This window comes from Clavelina lepadiformis, chromosome 5 (assembly GCF_947623445.1).
Source record: "Clavelina lepadiformis chromosome 5, kaClaLepa1.1, whole genome shotgun sequence".
Classification (NCBI taxonomy): domain Eukaryota; kingdom Metazoa; phylum Chordata; class Ascidiacea; order Aplousobranchia; family Clavelinidae; genus Clavelina; species Clavelina lepadiformis.
The window spans coordinates 586,308-607,242 of record NC_135244.1 but is presented as its reverse complement, the minus strand read 5'-3'; the positions used below and the strand labels follow the sequence as shown (position 1 = coordinate 607,242).

The 20,935-nt window shown below is 38.5% G+C and overlaps 3 protein-coding genes across 4 annotated transcripts; all 3 read right to left on the bottom strand.

The window, feature by feature from the left end:
• Window positions 1-33: 33 nt before the first annotated feature.
• Window positions 34-7,315, bottom strand: LOC143459297 (uncharacterized). 2 transcript variants are annotated; one of them, XM_076956384.1, is made up of 14 exons: window positions 7,094-7,315; window positions 6,758-6,934; window positions 6,383-6,450; window positions 5,918-6,007; window positions 5,619-5,859; window positions 5,152-5,226; window positions 4,606-4,757; window positions 3,635-3,875; window positions 3,409-3,492; window positions 2,938-3,003; window positions 2,696-2,814; window positions 2,145-2,385; window positions 1,577-1,664; window positions 34-996 (listed from the first exon to the last, which is right to left on the bottom strand). In XM_076956384.1, the coding sequence occupies exons 1-14, from the start codon at window positions 7,281-7,283 to the stop codon at window positions 984-986; spliced, it is 1,845 nt and encodes a 614-aa protein (XP_076812499.1). In that variant the 5' UTR covers window positions 7,284-7,315; the 3' UTR covers window positions 34-983. The 2 variants fall into 2 exon arrangements, with proteins under 2 accessions (XP_076812499.1, XP_076812500.1); XM_076956385.1 differs by lacking the exon at window positions 5,918-6,007.
• Window positions 7,316-12,147: 4,832 nt separating this feature from the next.
• LOC143459204 (V-type proton ATPase 21 kDa proteolipid subunit c''-like) lies at window positions 12,148-14,280 on the bottom strand. The gene is made up of 6 exons (XM_076956246.1): window positions 14,085-14,280; window positions 13,862-13,994; window positions 13,613-13,685; window positions 13,358-13,487; window positions 13,107-13,231; window positions 12,148-12,763 (listed from the first exon to the last, which is right to left on the bottom strand). The coding sequence occupies exons 1-6, from the start codon at window positions 14,155-14,157 to the stop codon at window positions 12,659-12,661; spliced, it is 639 nt and encodes a 212-aa protein (XP_076812361.1). The 5' UTR covers window positions 14,158-14,280; the 3' UTR covers window positions 12,148-12,658.
• LOC143459203 (solute carrier family 12 member 2-like) lies at window positions 14,225-18,824 on the bottom strand. Its single transcript, XM_076956245.1, has one exon. The coding sequence runs from the start codon at window positions 18,741-18,743 to the stop codon at window positions 15,348-15,350; it is 3,396 nt and encodes a 1,131-aa protein (XP_076812360.1). The 5' UTR covers window positions 18,744-18,824; the 3' UTR covers window positions 14,225-15,347.
• Window positions 18,825-20,935: the final 2,111 nt, after the last annotated feature.

The following is a 20,935-nucleotide window of genomic DNA, read 5'->3' as shown; positions in this document are numbered from 1 at the left end:
TATACTATTGGCTACAGATTGCAACGAATGTACTTACAAGTGAAGGCGTTTATTTAAAATTATGTTACGTCATAAAGTAAGATTATTAAGCGAGTCGCATCTTGGAATCATGTTCAACGGAGTAAAAGGAAACAAACCAGCGATACAGAAATCTTGCATAAACCAAGCTCAAGCAGCTGATTGCGACGATGAAGCAAAGGACTACAACGGAATACATTGGGCATAGATAGATAGAATGCATATAATACAAAGCATATAAACGTGTCGCGCGCAACAAAATAATTAATGAGGAAAACGAAAAACTTTCTTCTAAACAAACATTAGAGACCGTTTTGTGATGCTTACCGCCACCTGCTGGACGGTGTAAATGGAAAATTAAAACAATTATGACGTTGTCTAGAATTGAAAGAATGTTTAAATATATATAAATTAATAAAATTCGTTCACAATTTCTTGCAAAATACTTCCGAAAAGTAACATTCGAAATGGCACAATGGTAATATACTAAATGGCACATTTATTTGGCAAACATAAAGCGTTCACAATAAAAATATTTAGGTAAGTTTCGAGATTGCGAAAAGGCATCACCACAGAATCCATCCCACCTTTATAACACGATACACAACACTTGATACCAGTGCACAGGGTTACGCAATAGGAAATTGCACTTAGGCCATAGCTCGGTAATCGTGGCTCTGGCGATGAGGAATCATCCGGTCTAAGTGCAAAGACTTTCCTCAGTCCGAGGATAAAGATTGTTACATCACACCAGTTTATTATCACACAATACCCCTTCATAGAAGAAGCGAATAGAGATAATTAGATGACAATATCAGCCGCGTACACTTGCAGGCGTGAGCGTTGGTTAAACTTTAGTCAAAGATGTTAAAAACATTTGATGGGAAAACTTTTTCAAAAAAAGAGAACAAATTTGATTAATTGTTCTTGTTCAATCGCTACCAACGTCTGGCGGTCAGTGGCGATCACTCCGAGTATCTGGAAAACAACAGCGCTGCTCATACTGACGTCACAAAATAATGCAAACCCTAGTACCTAATGGTCTACTCTAAAGCATAAAAGTTAAGTAAGTTATATCTGTGCATAGCTCGAAATAAATCTTCGGAGCTTAGGTTAAAACCCTAACGTAGCGAACTACGGTGCTTGGATAAACAATTCTAAGATCGGGGACGTTTTAAAAATTTGAACAAAAATGCGCAGCGATAAGACAAGGTGATGATTGTTGGAGTTTGAACTGTGACGTCATTGCTTAAATTAACAGCTCCCGGAATTCCTGCTTCATGGACGATAGTTGATACTGCTTCAAGTTTATTTCTACTTCATTTAGCAGAAACAATTGAAATTTAGCTTTCATTAAAAACATGTATGTTTTATAATAACAACAATGTTAGGCATAAGCAACTAATTTATGGCAAAGTTTTAAATAATAAGTTTGCAATTACGGCTAAGTTTAATGATTATAATTCTTTTTTATCTGGTATTATTGTTTATGTAGCTCAGTACTTATTCAATTATAATATTTACCAAGTTAATTTTTTAGTTATTTAAGTTTTGTCACCTTCTGATTTCTTTCAAAAGATTTCGGAAATGGTCTTCGAACGAACCTTTGCTAAAATCCCAATACAACTTCCCAGCGGTAAGAAGCGCTGTAAAAGCATTCAAGTTGTTACATACACAAGAGTGCATCTATATGAAGAAGGTCTAACATCTATTTGCAGACAAAGTTTGTCACATGCCACTTAATTACATATTCAATATTAATCTTCTTATTTGTGGAGTTACCGATAATGAATAAATGACTTGATAAGTAACATGGTCCTATCACTGCCGAGTGTCAGCTGATGAGAGAAATGCACAAATTTTATCACGCAATGAAATTTGTATGACTTTAATTTTACTAAATCAATTTAGTCTGTATAAAGCAGAGGTGGAAAATGTCATATCGCGTGGTGCTGGTCATCATTTTATTACTCCAACATACTCTAACAATTTTATTCTCACGGTATAACGTCACTGGATATCGTACGTGGGCCGTATTTATGGTTACTCGGCTACTGAGCCAAGCGGGATGCCTTGAATAGTTGACCCCTTTTATCACATTCATAGATTAAACATCAGCAACTTACCAAGCCAACCATTCATTTTATAACTGGTGTCCCCAATAATTGGAATTATCGGTTTTTTGAGATCTGACGCCAACAAGGCTTCCCGTCTGCAGTTTTCACTCTGTCCATATTCGGAAGAGTGAATCATCAGCACAAGGAAAGCGTTCTCAACAGCTTCGTACATTCGGTCGTAAATAGCTCCTCTCATTTCATGCACATCAATCCAAACTTTACAACCAGCATCACAAAGCTTGTCATACAACTGGAAAAGAGTAAAATAAAACTTTTATACAAAACCTTGGATAACACAAAACTGACTTAAAATTGTTAAACTTGAATTCGCTGCTTAGGCAGCTTCGGACGTTCAAAGTATTTTCCATGACATATTTTTTGGCGAAACATTAAAAAATGCATCGGCATTAGCTTGTAACCATTGATTCGAAATTGAATGAAAAGTGAAATGCGGCTTGTAAAGGCTTTTTAAACAGATATCCATTGAGATCATAATATCAGAAGTAGCGCTCAGAAGTAAAAGTGAGAGAAAATGACAAAAGACTAGCAATAAAACTAACTTTATCAGCAAGTTCTTTGGAAGACCAATGATAACTGATCATGATGTGCCTTTGATTTTCGACGCTTCCCATCTGTGTCACAATTGTTTTTGTCTGAACGTCATTCGGTTGATTTTCATCTTTGAAAATAAGCACATGATCAAGTTAAAACTGCTGAAATACAACGATGCTAAATTTTTAAGTGAAGGCAGTTTATATGTTGTGTTCATTGACAACATGGACAACAAAATACGACAAAAAACCTGATTTCTTGCTTGATTTTGGAATCTTCTCAACATCTGTTGGCTGTCGAGCTTGCTGCAGTTTTTCTATCAAAGTAGATGCATTGATAAGAAGAAACAAAGCACTTTGTTACAAAGAATTTCGTAAAATTTGGAATTTTAATTTGAATTGTTTTTGGAGTTATTCCTTTTTCTTTAAACTTTTATTTTTCCGAGAAATCTAGCAAAACTTTTAAAAGATGCGTTTCTTGGAGGTAACTAACTTTTGATATTTTGCCTGGTAACAACTATTTAATATTTTAATACGTAGCTTAAATTTAACTGGGTGGGATTGAATAGAAGTAATATAGGGTATAGAGTGAAATTTGGCTTGAAACATATATATCAGGCTGATGTAGGCATTTTATGTGATGGGTTTGAAATCAATATCATGAAACATTAAAGCGAATATTTAAGTTGGAAGTATGACATGGAACATGCAAATTAACTCACCAATACCCGCCTTTAGCTCGTTAAACTTCTCCTCAAATTTGCAGTTACTGAAGTCGTAATACAGCTCTTTTGCACAGAACAAACCTGCTCAAAGAAATGCTGTGTTAATGCACGACTTTAACAAATAGGAATTCTAAACAAAAACAACTTTCTCTGTATCATGCAGATAGATGTAGGCAATATTTTGGATGTTGCCAAACACCCAGATACCTGAGTTGGAACTCACCCAACCAATTGTTAGGCTTGTAGCCTTGTTCAACTTTGATAGGGATAATGGTCTTCTTCAAATCTTTAGCGTAGGCGGCTTCCATTTGGCAGTTTTCACTTGTCATGTAATGTTTGGTGGCAAACATCAGAAAAAGGTCGGCATTTTCAACTGCTTCTGCCATTTTCCCAAACACTGGTCCGTGCATTTCATTTTTATCGATCCACACTTTGTACTTGGCCTTACAAAGCTCGTCATTTATCTGGGAGAAAAACGCATTTACCATAGATTTAGCAAAATCCCCTTCAAATAACAAGATATCTATGAAACAAAAACTTCATGAACACATCAAACACTGCCACCACACTTTGCAGCAATAGAACTGCTGAACTACCACTGACGTTTGCGTTTTAAATATTAAGCGAGAGACAACAAAATGTCCATTAATCAAAAAAAGTTGAAAGTTATAAACTGAAGGTTAAAAAAACAGAACTTCTTTATTTAGTTCCCTAAAAGGTTAAACAGTTGTTGCTGAAAATGTAAAGCAAATTAGCTGCAAATTATGACAGTAACGGCAATTATAACTTTACAATATGAAACCAACAGTATATAACAGACAGGTTATTCAACACGTTTATGATGGGACATGAGTCAGTAAACAAGCGATTACTATGAGCTATATTAAGCTAAAGATAAGTGTTCCTGTCATGGCTTTAATCGTGCCTGTTTCTTGACTCTTACACAAAACATTCTATTCATATTTAATGTAAGCATCATCGTTACGCACATAGATTTTACTTATGACATCATCATTGCCACGACCTATGTCATAATTAGCAACAAACTTGCATTCTTGCAACACAATTGCTTAACCACTAAATCCAATGCCTCAGCATGTTTGCCGACAATCATTCATTAATTTAAGGTCGTTTTATCATTTGTCCCCATTTCACTTTTTTATCAAACAACAAGTAAGTGGGAATAAAACCAACTTTATGAGCGAGTTGTTTTGAATCTGCCCAGTTGTAGCTGATCATGATGTGCTTTTGTTCTTCATCACCTGAAACCATCAAGTCAGAGCCAGGAGATTGCGTTGTTCCTTTCGACAGTTTTGTTTGCACATTTCTCGGAGGTTGATTTCTATCTGCAATAAAATTGATTTATAGACAGAAATGAAACACTTCAAAACAGGCAAATTAATTTAATTTTAATTAATTATTTTGCAAATTTAGCTCAAAGAACAAAATTAAATATGGAAACTTGATGGTAGATTTATTCGCACAATATTTGGAAACCCGAGAGTTTATATATGCACTGTGCATTTAGGAAAGACAATGCTTTGACACATTGTAAAATATTTCCACACTTTGTTCCATTTTTATGGAAACTATGAGCAAAGTTTAATGGGTCTGCACATACATAGTTTGTGTGCAAATAGACCGATATACCTCAATTTCACTCTCAATTTGAGCCACATCGATTTGATAGCTACACATTATGCTTATATCCTTACAAAACATGCTTTTCATGCAACTTACTTATGATTTCTTTGAGCTTTTTATGAAAATTCTCTTCGGTTGCATGCAAGGTTTGTTCTGGTTGAAGATTCAAAACTGCGAAAATGATGACAAGTCAGCAAAGTGATTCGCAAGCACACAGGATTCAGCCAACACAATGTACATGCTCATATATTGATAAAATAGCACTATTGTTCGCAATTTTATAAATTAACCGATAATTTCACCCTAAACACATAAACAGGAGCCTGAACATCCCAAATACCCGTAGTTGCTTCGTTAATATTTCAATTTAACCTGTGTCGGAATTGTACAATGTGTCATACATAAATGACAGGTCGGTAAAACAGAGGATGAACATTTAAACACCATCAAGAATCAAAAAAGCGTAAACTAACATTGTCGGAGCGAAAGGCGTGTACTATTTTGTGGTTAGATGTCTTAGAACAAATTACGTTTTATCTTTCGCAAGTGAACAAGCAACTTACTCAAGCAGTTTTCTTCTTTGTAGCTTTCCTGCACCATCACTGACACTACGGTTGTTTTCAAATCTACAGCGTAAGAGACTTCCCGTCGACACGCTTCACTTGCCACATAGTGTGAAGATACAAGCACAAGCACGAGATACGCGTTCTTCACGGCATCTGCCACCACGTTGCGAAAATTGGTGACTTTTTGTGTCGCATTGATCCAAACCATATAACCATTGTCAGAAAGCTTGTTGTATATCTGTGAAATTGAAATTGTAATTGAAAAAATCAAAAAGTTTAGATAGATCAAAACTAACCAGTAATCCATGCACTACTTGGCATAAAAACAACCAATGCTCTAGTATCAGAATCTTTATCGCTGGACTGAGAAAAATACTTTGTGGCACCTAAACACAGTATACAAACATTAATAATCATATATATACAGCATATAGAGCCACATGTGATAAAAAATGCTCAAATGCGCTTCACCATCACTGGCTTAAGAAACAACAAAGACAGTGGAGTAAATAAAAAGATCAAAACAGTGAAACATAACACAGTAAAAAATAACAGATAAGAAAAACTTTAAAGCAGAGAAGTTTTTTATCAAGTTGAACCATTTCCTTGGACCAACAAGATTTTTCTGTTTTTTGTCGATTTCTTTTCACTGAAAATCACTAAACACACTAAACTTTATCTTCATAGAGGACACTTTATGTTATAAACATACCAGAAGCACACTGGTAATTAAAAAGTAATCAACTATTTATATGACTGACCTCCAGAGCAAGTTTGAAATCCTTTCGGGCGTAGCTGATCATTATATGTCGCTGTACTTTGTTGTCATCTGCGAACATTAACATTTTTAAACCTTTAAAGCTCAACTCCTACTTGTGCACACGAGGCAGAAAGATATGAAAGTGAAGGAAAATTTTGGACTATTATTAATTATTTAAAGAGATAAATGTTGGTCTGCAACTTGTACAACTGTCGCTGTTATTTTAAGATGGTTTCTATGCTTTAAGAGTACAGGTTCCCAACAATTTTTAATTACATACAATATCATATATAAATAAAATTCTAACACTACTATTCACAATCACAACCCAAAACTTATCACATTTACAAAAACTTAACAGCAAACAAAAAATAACCGTTTTCCAATGACAGTGTTTGCAGTTGACGATCGTCTGATTGGTACGAAGTGAAGTATGATGTTGTGGAGAACGAGTTAGGAAGTAATCTCATAACCCAACTAAACATCTTCCATTTATTTTTAAAAAGGTTTGTTTCAACATTGAACCGACCACTTCTGCATTCGTCGATGTCATCTGCATCAGAACCAAGTGTTTTAAGTCAAAAACCATGGCATGCTTATTGCTAGGATGATGGTATGATATGGAATACTGGGGAATGTGACCTCGTATCTATTTAATATGCAAAACGACTCTTGGTTTATTCAATTAAACACCACAGAAGCAATAACTTACCTGATACACTTTTAATTTCTTTCAGTTTGAACTTGCACCAGGACTGACTCGGTTGTTTTCGTTCAGCCAAGAACTTCCTCGCTTGACTGCTGTTGGGCCAAAGAACAGAACCAGATATCCAGGTGGATGGAATGACCCCTTCAACCTCATCTCCATTCTCCTCCTCCCAAACAGCTTTCACCCAAGACATGGAGACTAACAATGCATAGATATTGCCTGAACCTGTAGTTAAAGGTGGTTTGAATTTGCATAAAATATATTCTGCTTGATCAACATCTGTCGATAAAAAACACACCAACAATGATCTTTTCAATAAAAGTACAAAGTGAATATTTATTATTTAGCTCCAAAAGTAAAACTGAAACCTTGAAAATATCATGTATAAGGGAGGCCTTTATATAATTCTTCTTGGTGTGGCAGATCTAGCCCAGAGGTGTTGAAATGTTCAAACGAGCTTTTCTTTGTTTACTCATTATGAATTGGCATGAAGAAAAAAAGTTCGACATGCACGCTGACGAGTCTCATGCATCATGCATGCAGGTGCCACACTTTCCACTTTGGTGAAAGTGGTCGTTTTCAGCAAGATCTTGTGTGCACCAAACAATCAAAAATGACAAGTGCTGGTGAGGCAGTGGAAGTTTGCATTTACACAGTAATGCACACAATTTGATTAAGTCAATCTCTAAGTTAATTGAAAATTGAGTGCCTGAAGTTCTGTCCAAGTCATTAAGTGCTAAATAAAGCACCTAAAGTGCGGCAATGAAGCTCAAAGAAAACAGTATTAAGTGCCCTTATGACATGCCAAACACTGCAAACTAGGTTTATGAAAGTGTTAGGCGTTGTGTTAGTGCTAGAAAGTGGAGCGAATGTAGAAATTTTTACAATGTGACTATTTTACCGGTGTCTTTACTGAAGTTGCATAATCACAATTAGGCAACCGGCAATTTTCCGCTGGTAGAATAAATATTCCTGTCTTGAACGGGCGAATAATGAAACACGGCTGGTGTAATAGATGGGGACCAGACTGTAGAGTTTGGCGTAAGCTCACTCAATGCTGTTTTCATTGAGCTACCGTGATGCACTGTAGGTGCTAGAGAACTTCTGTGTGCTCAATTTTCAATTAATTTAAAAATTAAATAAGTCAAATTGTGTACATTACTGTGTAGTTGCGTACCCAGACTTGTCATTGTTGGTTGTATGGAACACCAATGGTCTTGCTGAAAACGGCCTTACTCTACAGTCTGGGTTAAGAGTCTACCACGTGTGCTGGCGGTTTCGGGTTCAAATCCTGCTTATGATAAGATAGTTAAGATCAAGCTTATTACTAAATGTCTACTTGATCGGCCATCGTTTACCAAAATAAGAAAATACCAATTGCATCACCGGCCAGACGTTTCTGAAGCAGCTTTTACCAAATTCGGTAACCGGCAGCCGGCCCTTGGTGAAATAGTAATTATTTTGTTGATTTAGTGGCCATACTAACCTACCATCTAATAACACAATTGTATAATTATTATCTTGCATGTTTTAAGCCCTTGGGCTATGCCACTTTTTCTTGCTCGTTAATTGGTCGTGAGCATGTGTTTTATTGTGCTATAAATACAACGGTTAGTATCGTAACTTTCGTTCCGCACAGTTCTGCAGTTAATGGAGAAAAATAAACAATACTGTACTATTAAAATAAAGGCTGTCATTTTTTGTAGAGCGTGTCCAAAACGGTTTCGTTTTGGGTATTTCCCCTATGTGAGGGAATTGCCTGAAAATTTGTGACGTTTTCGTCACGTAAATTCCTTTAGTCACATCACAATGCCCGTATTTCGTTGCAATTTGCAAACCATATACTTACGTCACCAGTTACCGTCGAGCATATTGTTTGTAAAAGGACCGTATCTCTGTTTTGACAAGCTCAGTTTAGCATAAGTTAGCATAAGTTAGCACAGATTGTAGTTAGTATTCACTTTGACCACTTAACATGTCCAGCTTTTTTAGCTCTGACGGTCGAACTAATAAAACAATTGGAAATTAATGTGTTTATCTGACTTATGCAAGTTACTCCTAGCACAGCTACTAATCGATAAATAATCACGCCTTGAAATAAGATTCGTCAATATCGTGGAAAAGCACGAAATAACTTCAAACTTCACCATCCATCTTGCTCGACCAAGGAATGACAGTTGCAAAGTAGGCATGTAACACACAGAAGGATGTTACTGTTACACGTACAATAGCGCAATATACATTTCTAAGACGTTAAACTTTATAAAACGTTACATCTAACTTTAACTGTCGATCTCTATTCACAATTACCGTACATTCCGAGTTGCAGATTTTGGTGGATCAAGCACCAGATTTCAATGTAATAATGATTTCAATGTAATTTCGAGTAAAAGTTTTCTAAATCCAACGTGAAGCATAAATTACGTTCAAAATGAAACACTGGTGTTGTAAAGAGGCGGCTTAGTTCATTTCAGACAAGGTTTGAGCCCGCTCACTGACACTATTTCCAGCCAGACCATCTAGATCCATCATGCAGGATAGCTGGGTTTTATATAATGCCTGAAGCTATGTAGAGCATCGAAAGGACGTTACGCCAAATCTATATATTGTTGAGCTGTTCCTGGTCAACCACTGCTGCTAAGTTGATATTATTTCATTCATAAAATGCGCTGAAGCACAGGCTTCACTTAACGACGACACACTCGAAACGCGAACAGGGAATAAAGAGAAAAAATAAAAAATTTTTCCACAACAAATAAACAGTAGCATAAAATAAAGGACAAAGCACAATTTAAAAAAATACAATAATTTCTTGTCAAATAAAGGCTGTGTCCTGTCGCCATCTAGCGGACAAGGTGATGAACGCTGTACCAACATTTAGGATTGTTATTACAGGCTTGTTTCATCTAAAACAGTAGCATAGCAGAATACCAAAATTTTATAAAGATATGTGCCAAACGTGAGATATTTTCCCTTTGGGCGCTAGATGCGTTGCACCGTAAGTGCAGCCTAGGAGCGTTTCACTCTCACCGCTCTAAACAACCTACCAATGTGTTTTAAAACATTCATATTTGTTAAACATTACCTTGAACGTGTCTATGGCTTAAAATCATTGCTTTTTTCTGAGAATTTGGTCCATGAGCAATGCATGATACTATAATGTGTTTATCTGCGTTTAAAACGTGTGCTTGGTTGTTGTCTTCATAACTAGGCCTAATCAAGCGTGGCTAATCCATTGTGTGAGTGTGCGCCAAATGCCCGAGCCAATGACAAACGCAAAGTAAGTGCGCGTTTGAGTTTAGTTTTTCAAGCGTGACTGCTGATGGCCACCCAGCGGAGTAAGGCTCGAAACTCAAATCTTAACTGATGTGACTTGGCTTTGTTATATCCAGCCTAAATCTCTTGGTCGGGTCGATCGTAAACTGCAGTCGTATTTTTACTTGGAACATTATTTCGAATGTTATCCATTATTATTTCTAACAAATTGGAATATGACAGTTTCATTTTAACAAAACTATGCTGACAGGTATGATAACCAACGCAAATAGCCTTACATGCGAGTAAATATGGATTGACTTAAGCACGATGCCAAAGATACAAAAGAAATTTCAATCAAGAACCAGACGAAGACGGAAAACGCCAGGCAGCGGTTGCTTTGTTCCAGCAAAAAATACTAATAACAATGTTGAAGAATACTAATAACAATCTTGTAGAATACGAATAACAATGTTGTAGAATACTAATAACAATGTTGTAGAATACTAATAACAATCTTGTAGAATACGAATAACAATGTTGTAGAATACTAATAACAATGTTGTAGAATACTAATGACAATCTTGTAGAATACTAATAAGATGTTGTAGAATACTAATGACAATGTTGTAGAATACTAATAACAATGTTGTAGAATACTAATAACAATGTTGTAGAATACTAATAAGAATGTTGTAGAATACTAATGACAATGTTATAGAACAATAATAAGAATGTTTTAGAATACTAATAACTTGTTATCAGTATTCTATGGTTTCAGCCTTTCAGGGATCAGACATAGACACTACATTAACACAATGTAACGTAGTGTCTATGGATCAGAAGCAATGCGTTCTTACTTTTCAAACTGTTCCCGACACGTGTTAGTAGATAGGACATAAATGCATTAAATCACTAACCTAGCTTGACTCGATCCACTAGCCTACACCAGAGCAAAATATCAATTCACTGGTGTAGATGATGTTTATGTGACCCTTAGTACGTTGCAGGAGTTGAGCCGTTCCTCACGTGATTATTGCGAGGAAAAACCACTTGGTGTAAAATTAATGAATTAACCAAATTGCAATTTTCCAAATATTAACGGCAACAGGAATTATGTCATGTACAATATGTCTTCAAAACAAACATTTAATGAAACAGAAAGTACCAAGCCTAGATATTTGTATTTTCAAAACACGAATTTGTCGGCTCGGTAGCCGAAAGGTTCAAGCGCTGTCACTGCAACAAATATGGCTCGTGTGGCGGGTTCGATACCCAATGGCGACATATCATTGTGATGCCCTTGAACAAGGCATTAAATATACTTGCTCCTGCTCGGTGGACCTGGTGAACAGTTCTACATAGAAATCGAAAAATAATACTAATCATGTGACATAGGATCCTGCACAAAGGCAACCTCGGTAACCGGGGATCGAGTGATCAGGAATCATCGCCCGGTTTAAGTCAAAGACTTTCTTCAGTCCGAGGATGAAGATCATCATGCCCTGATGAGGCTATTCCTGCTGATTTTTTAAAATAGTCAACGCTTTGTCTGATCCATGCTGCTGGTTGAGTTGGGTCAGACAACATTGCAAGGCCATATTTGGAGTTTTATAGAAATTTTTGCTTAATTTGATTCCTTAAAAATCCTACTTCAATATTTCGGTCGTGACGAATTAATTATTTTATCTTGCTTTTGCGTTCCCACACAAGTTACGGCAAAGCAATAGCTAAAACGACCGACGTCGTTTGTGAAAGATTTTGAGTATTTCGCGCATTCCAGCCATATACGACACTGGTGAAACGCGCAATGGTTTATTTTCAAGAACATCGAGCTAATGTTTACTACTTGTCCTACAGAGACAAAACAACTTTTACTCACAATAGTTACAATAGCGACGCATTTAACAGCAAATATTGCACGAGGGGCGCAAATTGATTTGAGGAGAAAAAAGACACGATGCGCACTGAAACGTCATCATTGTTTATAATGCGCATTGTTAACTGTATATAATGACTCATTGTGACCACATAAACGATCAACAAAAAGTAAAAGAGAAACAAGTTTTAGATCGAAATACGATCATTCACACAACTTGCTGTTTACAAACGGCTCCTTGCAAGAATGAACGTTTAAACTAACCCGACAGCTTCTGCGATGGACGGTTCAAATTAGCTCGTTTTAAAAATATCAATGACATTTAAAATAATTCACAGGGAAGAATGAAGGACTTGTTAATAATGACCAGGTCATTGTCGTGTCACTTCTGCCGATTGTGACCTCACAGAAGTATAATATAAAACACAACCAATCTAAGCAATAGAGACATCTGTCATGTGAGCCTTTGTTGCCATAATAATGGCCACTATGACGCCGAATAATCCGATGGCGCTACCGAATATTTCCACAATAAGAACCTGCAAAATGATATCTTGAAAATACAATGGTTGCCACAAGGCCTGGCATCATCAAGCACAAGCTTTAACTGGTGGAATACAGAGATTTATTTCTGCCAACGTTTCGTTAATCATTCGGATTAACCTCGTCAGGGCGAGGTGAAATATTTGAACTTTCGCGAAAAGTGTAGAATGGAAGTCGTTAAGTTTCTTGCTCCTAAGTTCCGGTTGCCAGGTTGTGCTTAAGTAATGCAGCAAGTTCCCAAACGCGTTAACAAAACGTTGGCAGAAATAAACTTCCGTATTTCACCTCTGTCATGATCATTTCCGCTTAGAATTTCATCGAGCATGGAAGATCACTTACCTTAACAAAGAGGGTGTTGTTGGCCGCGTCAGCAAGTGCGGTGCCACTACCCACGACTCCGACACAGATGCCACACGCCAGGTTGGACAAACCGGTGACCAGACCAGCACCGAACAGCGAATATCCTGGAAAATAAAAGCGGTGAAAAGTATACCGGAAATAGACGGGCAGCGAATGCGAGTACACAGTGAACCAAACAGTGCATTGCTGATGTTACAGCACTTGTAGATGGAGCCATGCACGGTCCATACCTGCAAAGTAATTCTGGGCCCTCGCTTTCTCATTCAAATTTTCGAGGTCAAAGTTTATCAAATAACCGGACATGACAATGGCGATGATGATGCCGTAGATGGCGACCGCCTCACAGAATATGATGCTCACCTGGGTTGAACAAGTGGAATATTTCATACAAAGTCCTCCGATACATTTAAGCACAACACGTCATTTTTATTTGACCCTGAAACTCATTCATTATATGACACCTACAGCAGGTGAACGTCGCCTACCAAATTTTTTGAGTACACTCTGGGCATGAGGACCCCGGCACCCATGATGCTGGCGCCAGTTGAATAAATTCCCCTGCAAGCAAACAAACAAATCTATTCCATTATTACAGTTAATTATAATTGCCGAGATATTTCCAACAGGTTTACAGCAGAATATTCCGATAACTGTTTAATAGTTTTGCAATAAATTCATCACAATAGAACTAGCTAAAAAGTCTGTACAAGCAGCAATTGAAACATGTTGCCTACCAAGCAGCCCCGAACACAGACAGACCCATAGCTAGACCAATCCCAACGCAGGCGAACATGTACGGAGATATCGACGTGAGGAACCAGGCCACGTCAAACCTGAAGCCCTGATTGGTTAAAAGCAGGTACAAGCCTGAAAATAAATCATAGCTTGCAATGTTAGTGAGAACAATGTGGTTTAATTTTAAGATTTAGAGCAAACTAAAAAAAACAAACATGGTACCCAATGAGATTGCGATGAGCAGAAAGATGGCGTAGACGGCGCCATATATGGCTTTATAGGCTGCACTTGCCATTTCTTTTGGCCACAAAATCAAGTTTTAGTTCTGCCAGTTAATAAATAACCTATGTCAACACCTTGCACTAGAAAATTAATAAAATAATTTAGCAGTCGTACATAATTAATCAACAACACTTTAAACATTCGTATTTGCAAAATGTTGCTCATTCGGGGAAATTGTGTCATGTTATTTTGCACTCACATAAGACCGACAAGATACTGATCCTGAAATAAAAATGTTCAGAGCAATTGAATTTTTGAAAACAAAGAGGTTTCTTATAAAATTGGTCCACGGTAATATTATTGAGAAAAAAGCTGATTTTAGTTTAACAAGTGCAACCAGAAATCATTATTTTCATCAGTGTCTGGTACAGAAACGCAAAAGGCAAGCTTGTCATGAAATAAAATTTACACCGAAGAAAAAAACTTGCAACAAAAATGTTCACTTTAAAAATGTCCACAAAAACTTTGCAATTACAAAAGACAATGTCTACAGCGTAAAGATTTTAGCAGCTCCAACAAAATAGTTATTACAGAGATAGTATATACACAGACATAGTTGTTATTCACCGAATGTAGCAGCAGGATGATGCAAGGTCATTGCACAAGTTAATGATCCTAAATGAGATGATTTTAAGCTGGTAGTTAAGATAAAACTTGATGCCGCGAACCAGATAATATTTCACCAATTCATGAGGTATTTTACATCAAATATTTTCAATAAGGTTTAAGCAGCATAACTCTAACTAATCTAATAGTTATGTAATAACCAACAGGAGGTAAAAGCCGAATTTACTAAAACACACCACTTTTTTATGCAGAAAATACACAGAATGAAAGTACCAAGCGTAATTGCGATGAGCTGCCGGAAGTTAACATTTCTATGGAATTGGACACAACAGTTCCAAGCACTGGGACTCAGACAGGACTCGAATATAGAGATGTAATGGTATCAATAAAAATTTTGCAATAACTGAATATATGTGTGATGATATGTCATAGCAAAAGCTCACACACAACTAACAAAGTCGTTATTGAAAGCAGCTGAAGTTCAATTTATCAGATCCTCGTGAAAACTGCAGCATTAAGTCAAAATTGCAAAACTAATAGCTAAGTACAAGGTAGTTGTTGCACAGAAACTGCTTTCCCACACTTAATTATCTAAACAAGAAATGAGAAGAAAGGTTGCACACCAAACACCACAATTCATGAGTAAAATGTCACCACACTGGTCTGGTTTCCTCGGATCAAGACAATTGGAGGAAGATCGCGAGTTAGCTCCTCCAGCCAGGCCATATATAGGGAGGATGAGCAAATCCCTTTTCTCCCAATGGGAAGCGTCATGATGATCAGTGCCGCATCTTTTGAGTGCTTCTGGAGAAGTTCTTGAAGTCGAATCTGTCGATAAATTTTGTCTTTGTACGTCCTCATCTCGTTGTCGGTGATCTTCCAAGGTTCTGCCAGGTTCAAATTACTTCTCTCCCCGGAGCCGTCTTCTTCGTCGAACAAACGATACGGCCTGATCATCTCGTTGAAGTTGTCGATCGATGTCTTTTGTGGTTTTTCGTTGATGTCCGGGACGACAATGACGTCTTCGAAACTGATGCGGAATTTTGTGAGCAGCTGAGCCATTGTCCTCTTGTCCTGATCAATCCTCTCTTTCTTTCCTCCAGTGAAGATCCTCATCCTGCATCCGGACCACTGCTGTCGAGTGGAGAGGAGATATGGGATGAGGATGGTAAGACCTCCGTCGTCGAAGAGCCACCAGACATCGATCGTCTTCCCCTTTCCTTGCACGGTTTGAAACTGACTCGTTGCTTTCAGGGCGGCTGTGTTCACCTCACCGGTGCTCCCCCGTGCATCGGCGTGGATGCGCACCAACTGCGAACTGCTCCCTTCCTCTTCTAGTGGCTGCTTCAAAGTGGGGGCGACACTCTCATTCACCTCTTCGATCGAGCCCGATAGTGACGAGCCTTCCTTCTTTAATGCTTCCAAGTCTGATTTGCTTTTCGGCAAACGAATGTCGGACTCCGAGAGGTAATGTGAGACATCAAGGCCTTCCTTCATTCGAAGGATGCAAACTCCGTAGTTCAAATCAAATGCGTTATGGAGGATGTTTATGTAAGAAGCCAACTCCGCTCCAGACACTTGCTGCCAGTCACATTTGAAGCCCATCAGGATGGTGTTGGTTTGAAGTTTTCCGAGTCCGGACAATTGCATCATAGTCAGGACACCTTCTGTAATCGACGGTGATACCACGGAAGTATAAAACGCACGGAGATGTTGCTTTTTGAGCCAGCGCTGGTTCTCGTGACTCTCTTTCATCTGAGCTCGAACGGGATTCTTTCCAAGCTGAGGCTTCACGTTGGCGCAAACCATCAACGACACATTTTTAGTGATCTGTGAAGCAAAATGAACCAGAGCCGGCCGATGGTTCGGCTTTCCCGAGAGCACCATGAGTTGAGGACGAAAGTTTTTGACGTGATCATCGACTGATGTGAGCTTCAACGTGTGGTTCAGGGCCTGTGTGTATGTGTACGCTTGAGTGGAGGATCCCCAATTCACATCTGGCTTCTTGTAATCGACAAACTTATAAAGGCCAAGCACAATAATAATTGTTACTAGTGCCGCCCACCACTCTATGACGAACATGATGGCGCTACAAATAACAGCTCCAACCAACGAGAGCCACATGTTGTAATATTTGAAAGCAGGACGCCAGCCCGGTGATTTTGCCAACGATGCAGAGAAGCAAGAATAGTTGATTAAAGTGTAAGAGGCGAGGAAGAAATTGGAGATGATTGGAGCTATCACATTTAATTGTCCAATCAATATGAAGCCAAGAGCAATAAGAAATGCCAGAATGTAACCTCTCTGCGGTTCATCAGTCTTTGGTGCTCCTTTGCCGAAGACGGTGATAAACGGGAATATGCTGTCACGACAAACTGCTTGAAATATTTTCGGGGCACTGACAAGACTTGCGAGTGCGGATGACAGCGTAGCGGCAAAAATCCCAGCGAGAATAATCGGCCCAAATCCACTTATCTTCTGCATAGCCTGGTAGTCGTTCAGGAGCCCGGCACTGTAGCACTTCACAACAGCGTCAACCTTATCGGTGCAATTTTCATTGACGACCGTGTAATTCCAACCAAACTGACATGCAGCAGACGTACAATTTATCGCTGAAGTGTTCGCTGCACCGATGAAATCTGCCACCAGCCCCGATGCAAAACGCACCTCAACGAAACCCAATATCACGGCCACTACAGCGTAGGTTATACTGGTGATTAAGATCGCAAGCAGAGTCCCTTTTGGAATAGCGGCCTGGGCATCTTTCAGATCTCCAGAGATATTACAACCTGCAAGAATGCCAGTGGCTGCCGGGAAGAAAATTGCAAAAAGAGAAAAAAAATCCTCACCGTTTCTAAAACTTGGCGTAAAATTTTCTGCTGCGATACTTAACTGATAGTTGAAGAATCCATCTGCATTTTTTTCTGGTCCGGCAGGAATAAAAGTCCCAATCAAAAAGTTGGCGATTGACACCAACAAAATGAACAGAAGAACAAGTTGCATTTTGGCTTCCCATGCCATTCCCAGCTGAGTTATTCCAAGAAGCAAGATCACGGTGATTGTTCCAATAATTCGGGCGTCATTCACTGCGTCTCCAGTCATGGTGGCGTTGTACGTCTTCATTATGTCAACAACGGTCTCAGAAAATCCGACAACATACATGGCAACAGCAACGGCATTGGCAAGCGAAAAAATTAAGCCAATAGCGCCCCCAAACTCTGGGCCGAGACTGCGCGATATCAGATAATATGCTCCTCCCCCTCGCACTTGCCCGTTTGTGCAGATTGCCGACATGGAGAGGGTTGTGATGACCGTCACCACCGACGAGAGGAGAATGATGAGCAAAGTGAACCCAACTCCAGCCTGACCCACGATCCAGGAGAGTCTTAAAAAGAGCATGACTCCCCAGATATTGAGAACGCAACGAACTAGAACTCCCTTGATCCAACCAAACTTCACCGGTGTGGCAAGTTTAGCGGATTCAACATCTCCGCTTGTGTCATTCTCTGATTTCTTTGTAGGAGATTGCTCAGTGATGCTGTCTTCCGGAGCGTGCAGTTGGTCAAGGGTGGGTCTCTGGGCCTTCCCGCCAACAGACTCGGTGTTCCGATAATACGCCACCATAGGGATCGCTTCATGTGTGTTGTGGCCGAAAGTGCGTTGGTAGTAAGTCTTTGTGTGAGTGTACGAGTTCTGTGTATCATGGGTCGGGGAGGAAGGGGTCAGGAGAGATTTATCATGTTCTGGTTCAACAAACTCTACGTGGAAGCGACTCTGACCCCGACCTTTCTCTGACGTTTCTTCTTCATTGACCGCGGTAACTATTTCAACTGGACTCTCGTCTTCAACACAAACTTCCGGCAATCTCTTCGAATCATTTTGCTTTGGGTCCTTTCCTGGTGGCAGCTTTAAAGGACTCTTCCCCTTCTCTTCACTTTCATCCAGTGACGTTTTCGACCCAACGGAAGACTTATCTGAAACTATTTCTTGATCGCCAGGGACACGCTCTACTTCAAATCTTGATGATGACATTTTTATAAGAAATCACAAAACAACAATCTCCAGTAGTTAGCAACAATTTCTTGTAGGTGTTCAGTCCCTAGCATCCATGATTCTGAAACATAAATAAATAAGTCAGATATCAAAATGTATTTAACTTATGTTTATGTACAAACTAATATTGTGATGTCCAACATCACCATATAAGGGGTGAAACCAGTTAGTTGTATCCTGGTATAATTGAATGAAACCCTGCAGGAAGATCGGAAAAACTTTGTTGAATTTTATTTCAAACCAAATTACTTGGAGGATGATAACATTTTCACACTAAGAAAGCTGCCATAGTTTGCATTTTAATTTCATTTTTATTCTAAATTGAGAGATCATTACCAGTACATTTTTTATGCACAACCATGACATAATCCCAACTGGAAAGTGTGGCGGTTTTCGACGAGAAAACATGCGTGCAAAGACACAAACTTTGGCGCGATGGCGCGTAGTAAAGCATCAATTCTTTGTTTACTTATTTTAAATTGGCGTTCAAACAACCAGTTTTTCTTTGTTTATTTATTACAAATTGACGTCATGAGTTAAATGTTCAATATGCACGTTGATGAATCTCGTGTGTGCAGATGCCACGTTTTCCACTATGAGACATTTATAATGATGTCACAATTACATAAATTAGTAGGATATGTGGCGGTGATCGTTTGTTCAACGCGGTCTTTGTCCCGACCGTACCCAAACTAGCCTAGAGCTCAAGATGATAACTGACTCCTTTCTGAAGTATGAGCTCTTCCCAGTAGCACAAACTAATTATTGGAGCATAAACCAGTCTGTATTGTAATTTACTGGTCATTTCATGCTCGAAATAAAAGGCTGTACACCAGTCGATGACATGAGTAGAATGAATTAACTGGTCAGCATGGTCAGTGCACTTTAGCAGAAAACCAACAATGAGAAAACACTGCACAAAAGAGAAAAAACATCATTAATTCACAAAGTACACAATTTTAGATGTCTGTTTGGCTCTGTGGCGGTTATTAAATACCACAGATATTTTGAGATCCTGTGTACTTTGACATGGTTGTACACTTGGATAAAGTCCCAGCAATTAACTGCAACAACACTGCAGCCGAATCTGCAAATCTGTGAAAATGACTACCATTCCACACTCTGTCAAGAAAATCTGAAAGTGCACAACCAGATGACGTCACAATTAGAGTAGCGGGGGTCTAGTCTACAAAGGCATTCTGTAGTGGTACACTTCTATACTAGGCCCGAAAAACTTTCAATCTTCACATTCAAGATTTTATAGCTGACTGGCGTGAATAAAACGTTTGATCTCTTGATACGGTGCTTTTTCACGTTTTAGCCAAATGTCACAGGGTCACTAGGGACTAGGCCTAGTCTATCTGGCTATAGATTAGCCTAGGCTATACTTCTAGCTTTGACGCGTTAAATTAACAGTATGGGCAACCTCGCTAGGCCTACTACGATACCCACTTCATTACCACATTCATCAAAATCCGGTGAAATCACTGGGCAAACTCAAATACTGGTTAGGCTTGTCAACATAAGATACTTTAATCCACGATTTAGGCTAACTATGCTATACTTACAGGGCTAGGATAATAACAAACTTGTCCGCCAATCAACTCCCCGAGAGTTGACGCACATCACATGACGACGCGACCTCGACCTGGTTTGTGACGTTTAATCGAAAAAGTATTCTCAACCAAGCGCCAGTTAAAGAGCGAGTTTAGAGAGTTATTTTCATCTTTTATAAACTAACAAACTAACTTTTAAATAAAATTATATTTAAACGTGCTGAATCTGCAGGCCAAATGAACACTTCTGAACGACACTTAAAAAAATCTACACGACCACCAAGTTGTTTAAAACTGAAAATTTTAAAGTAGTTCTTATCTGCATTGTCGATGTTCATCATCAACTTGAAAGTGAAATGGTAACAGAATTGCGAAGTGTTATATACTTGAACAAACAATAGAAGAAAGAAGATTCTAAAGCCTTGGGGCTTGAATACTTCCAGGTTAAAAGTAGGTTTTCATTGACTTCGAGACAAAAGGATCTCGCTTTTTCAAAAATTATATTTCATGATAGGTTTATCTTTCTGTCCTCACGTTTTTTATTTACATCAAATTTTAATCAAAATAAAGCTACCCTTGTTGTTTCTGTGTTTTTGTGTTTCGACTTATTGTTAG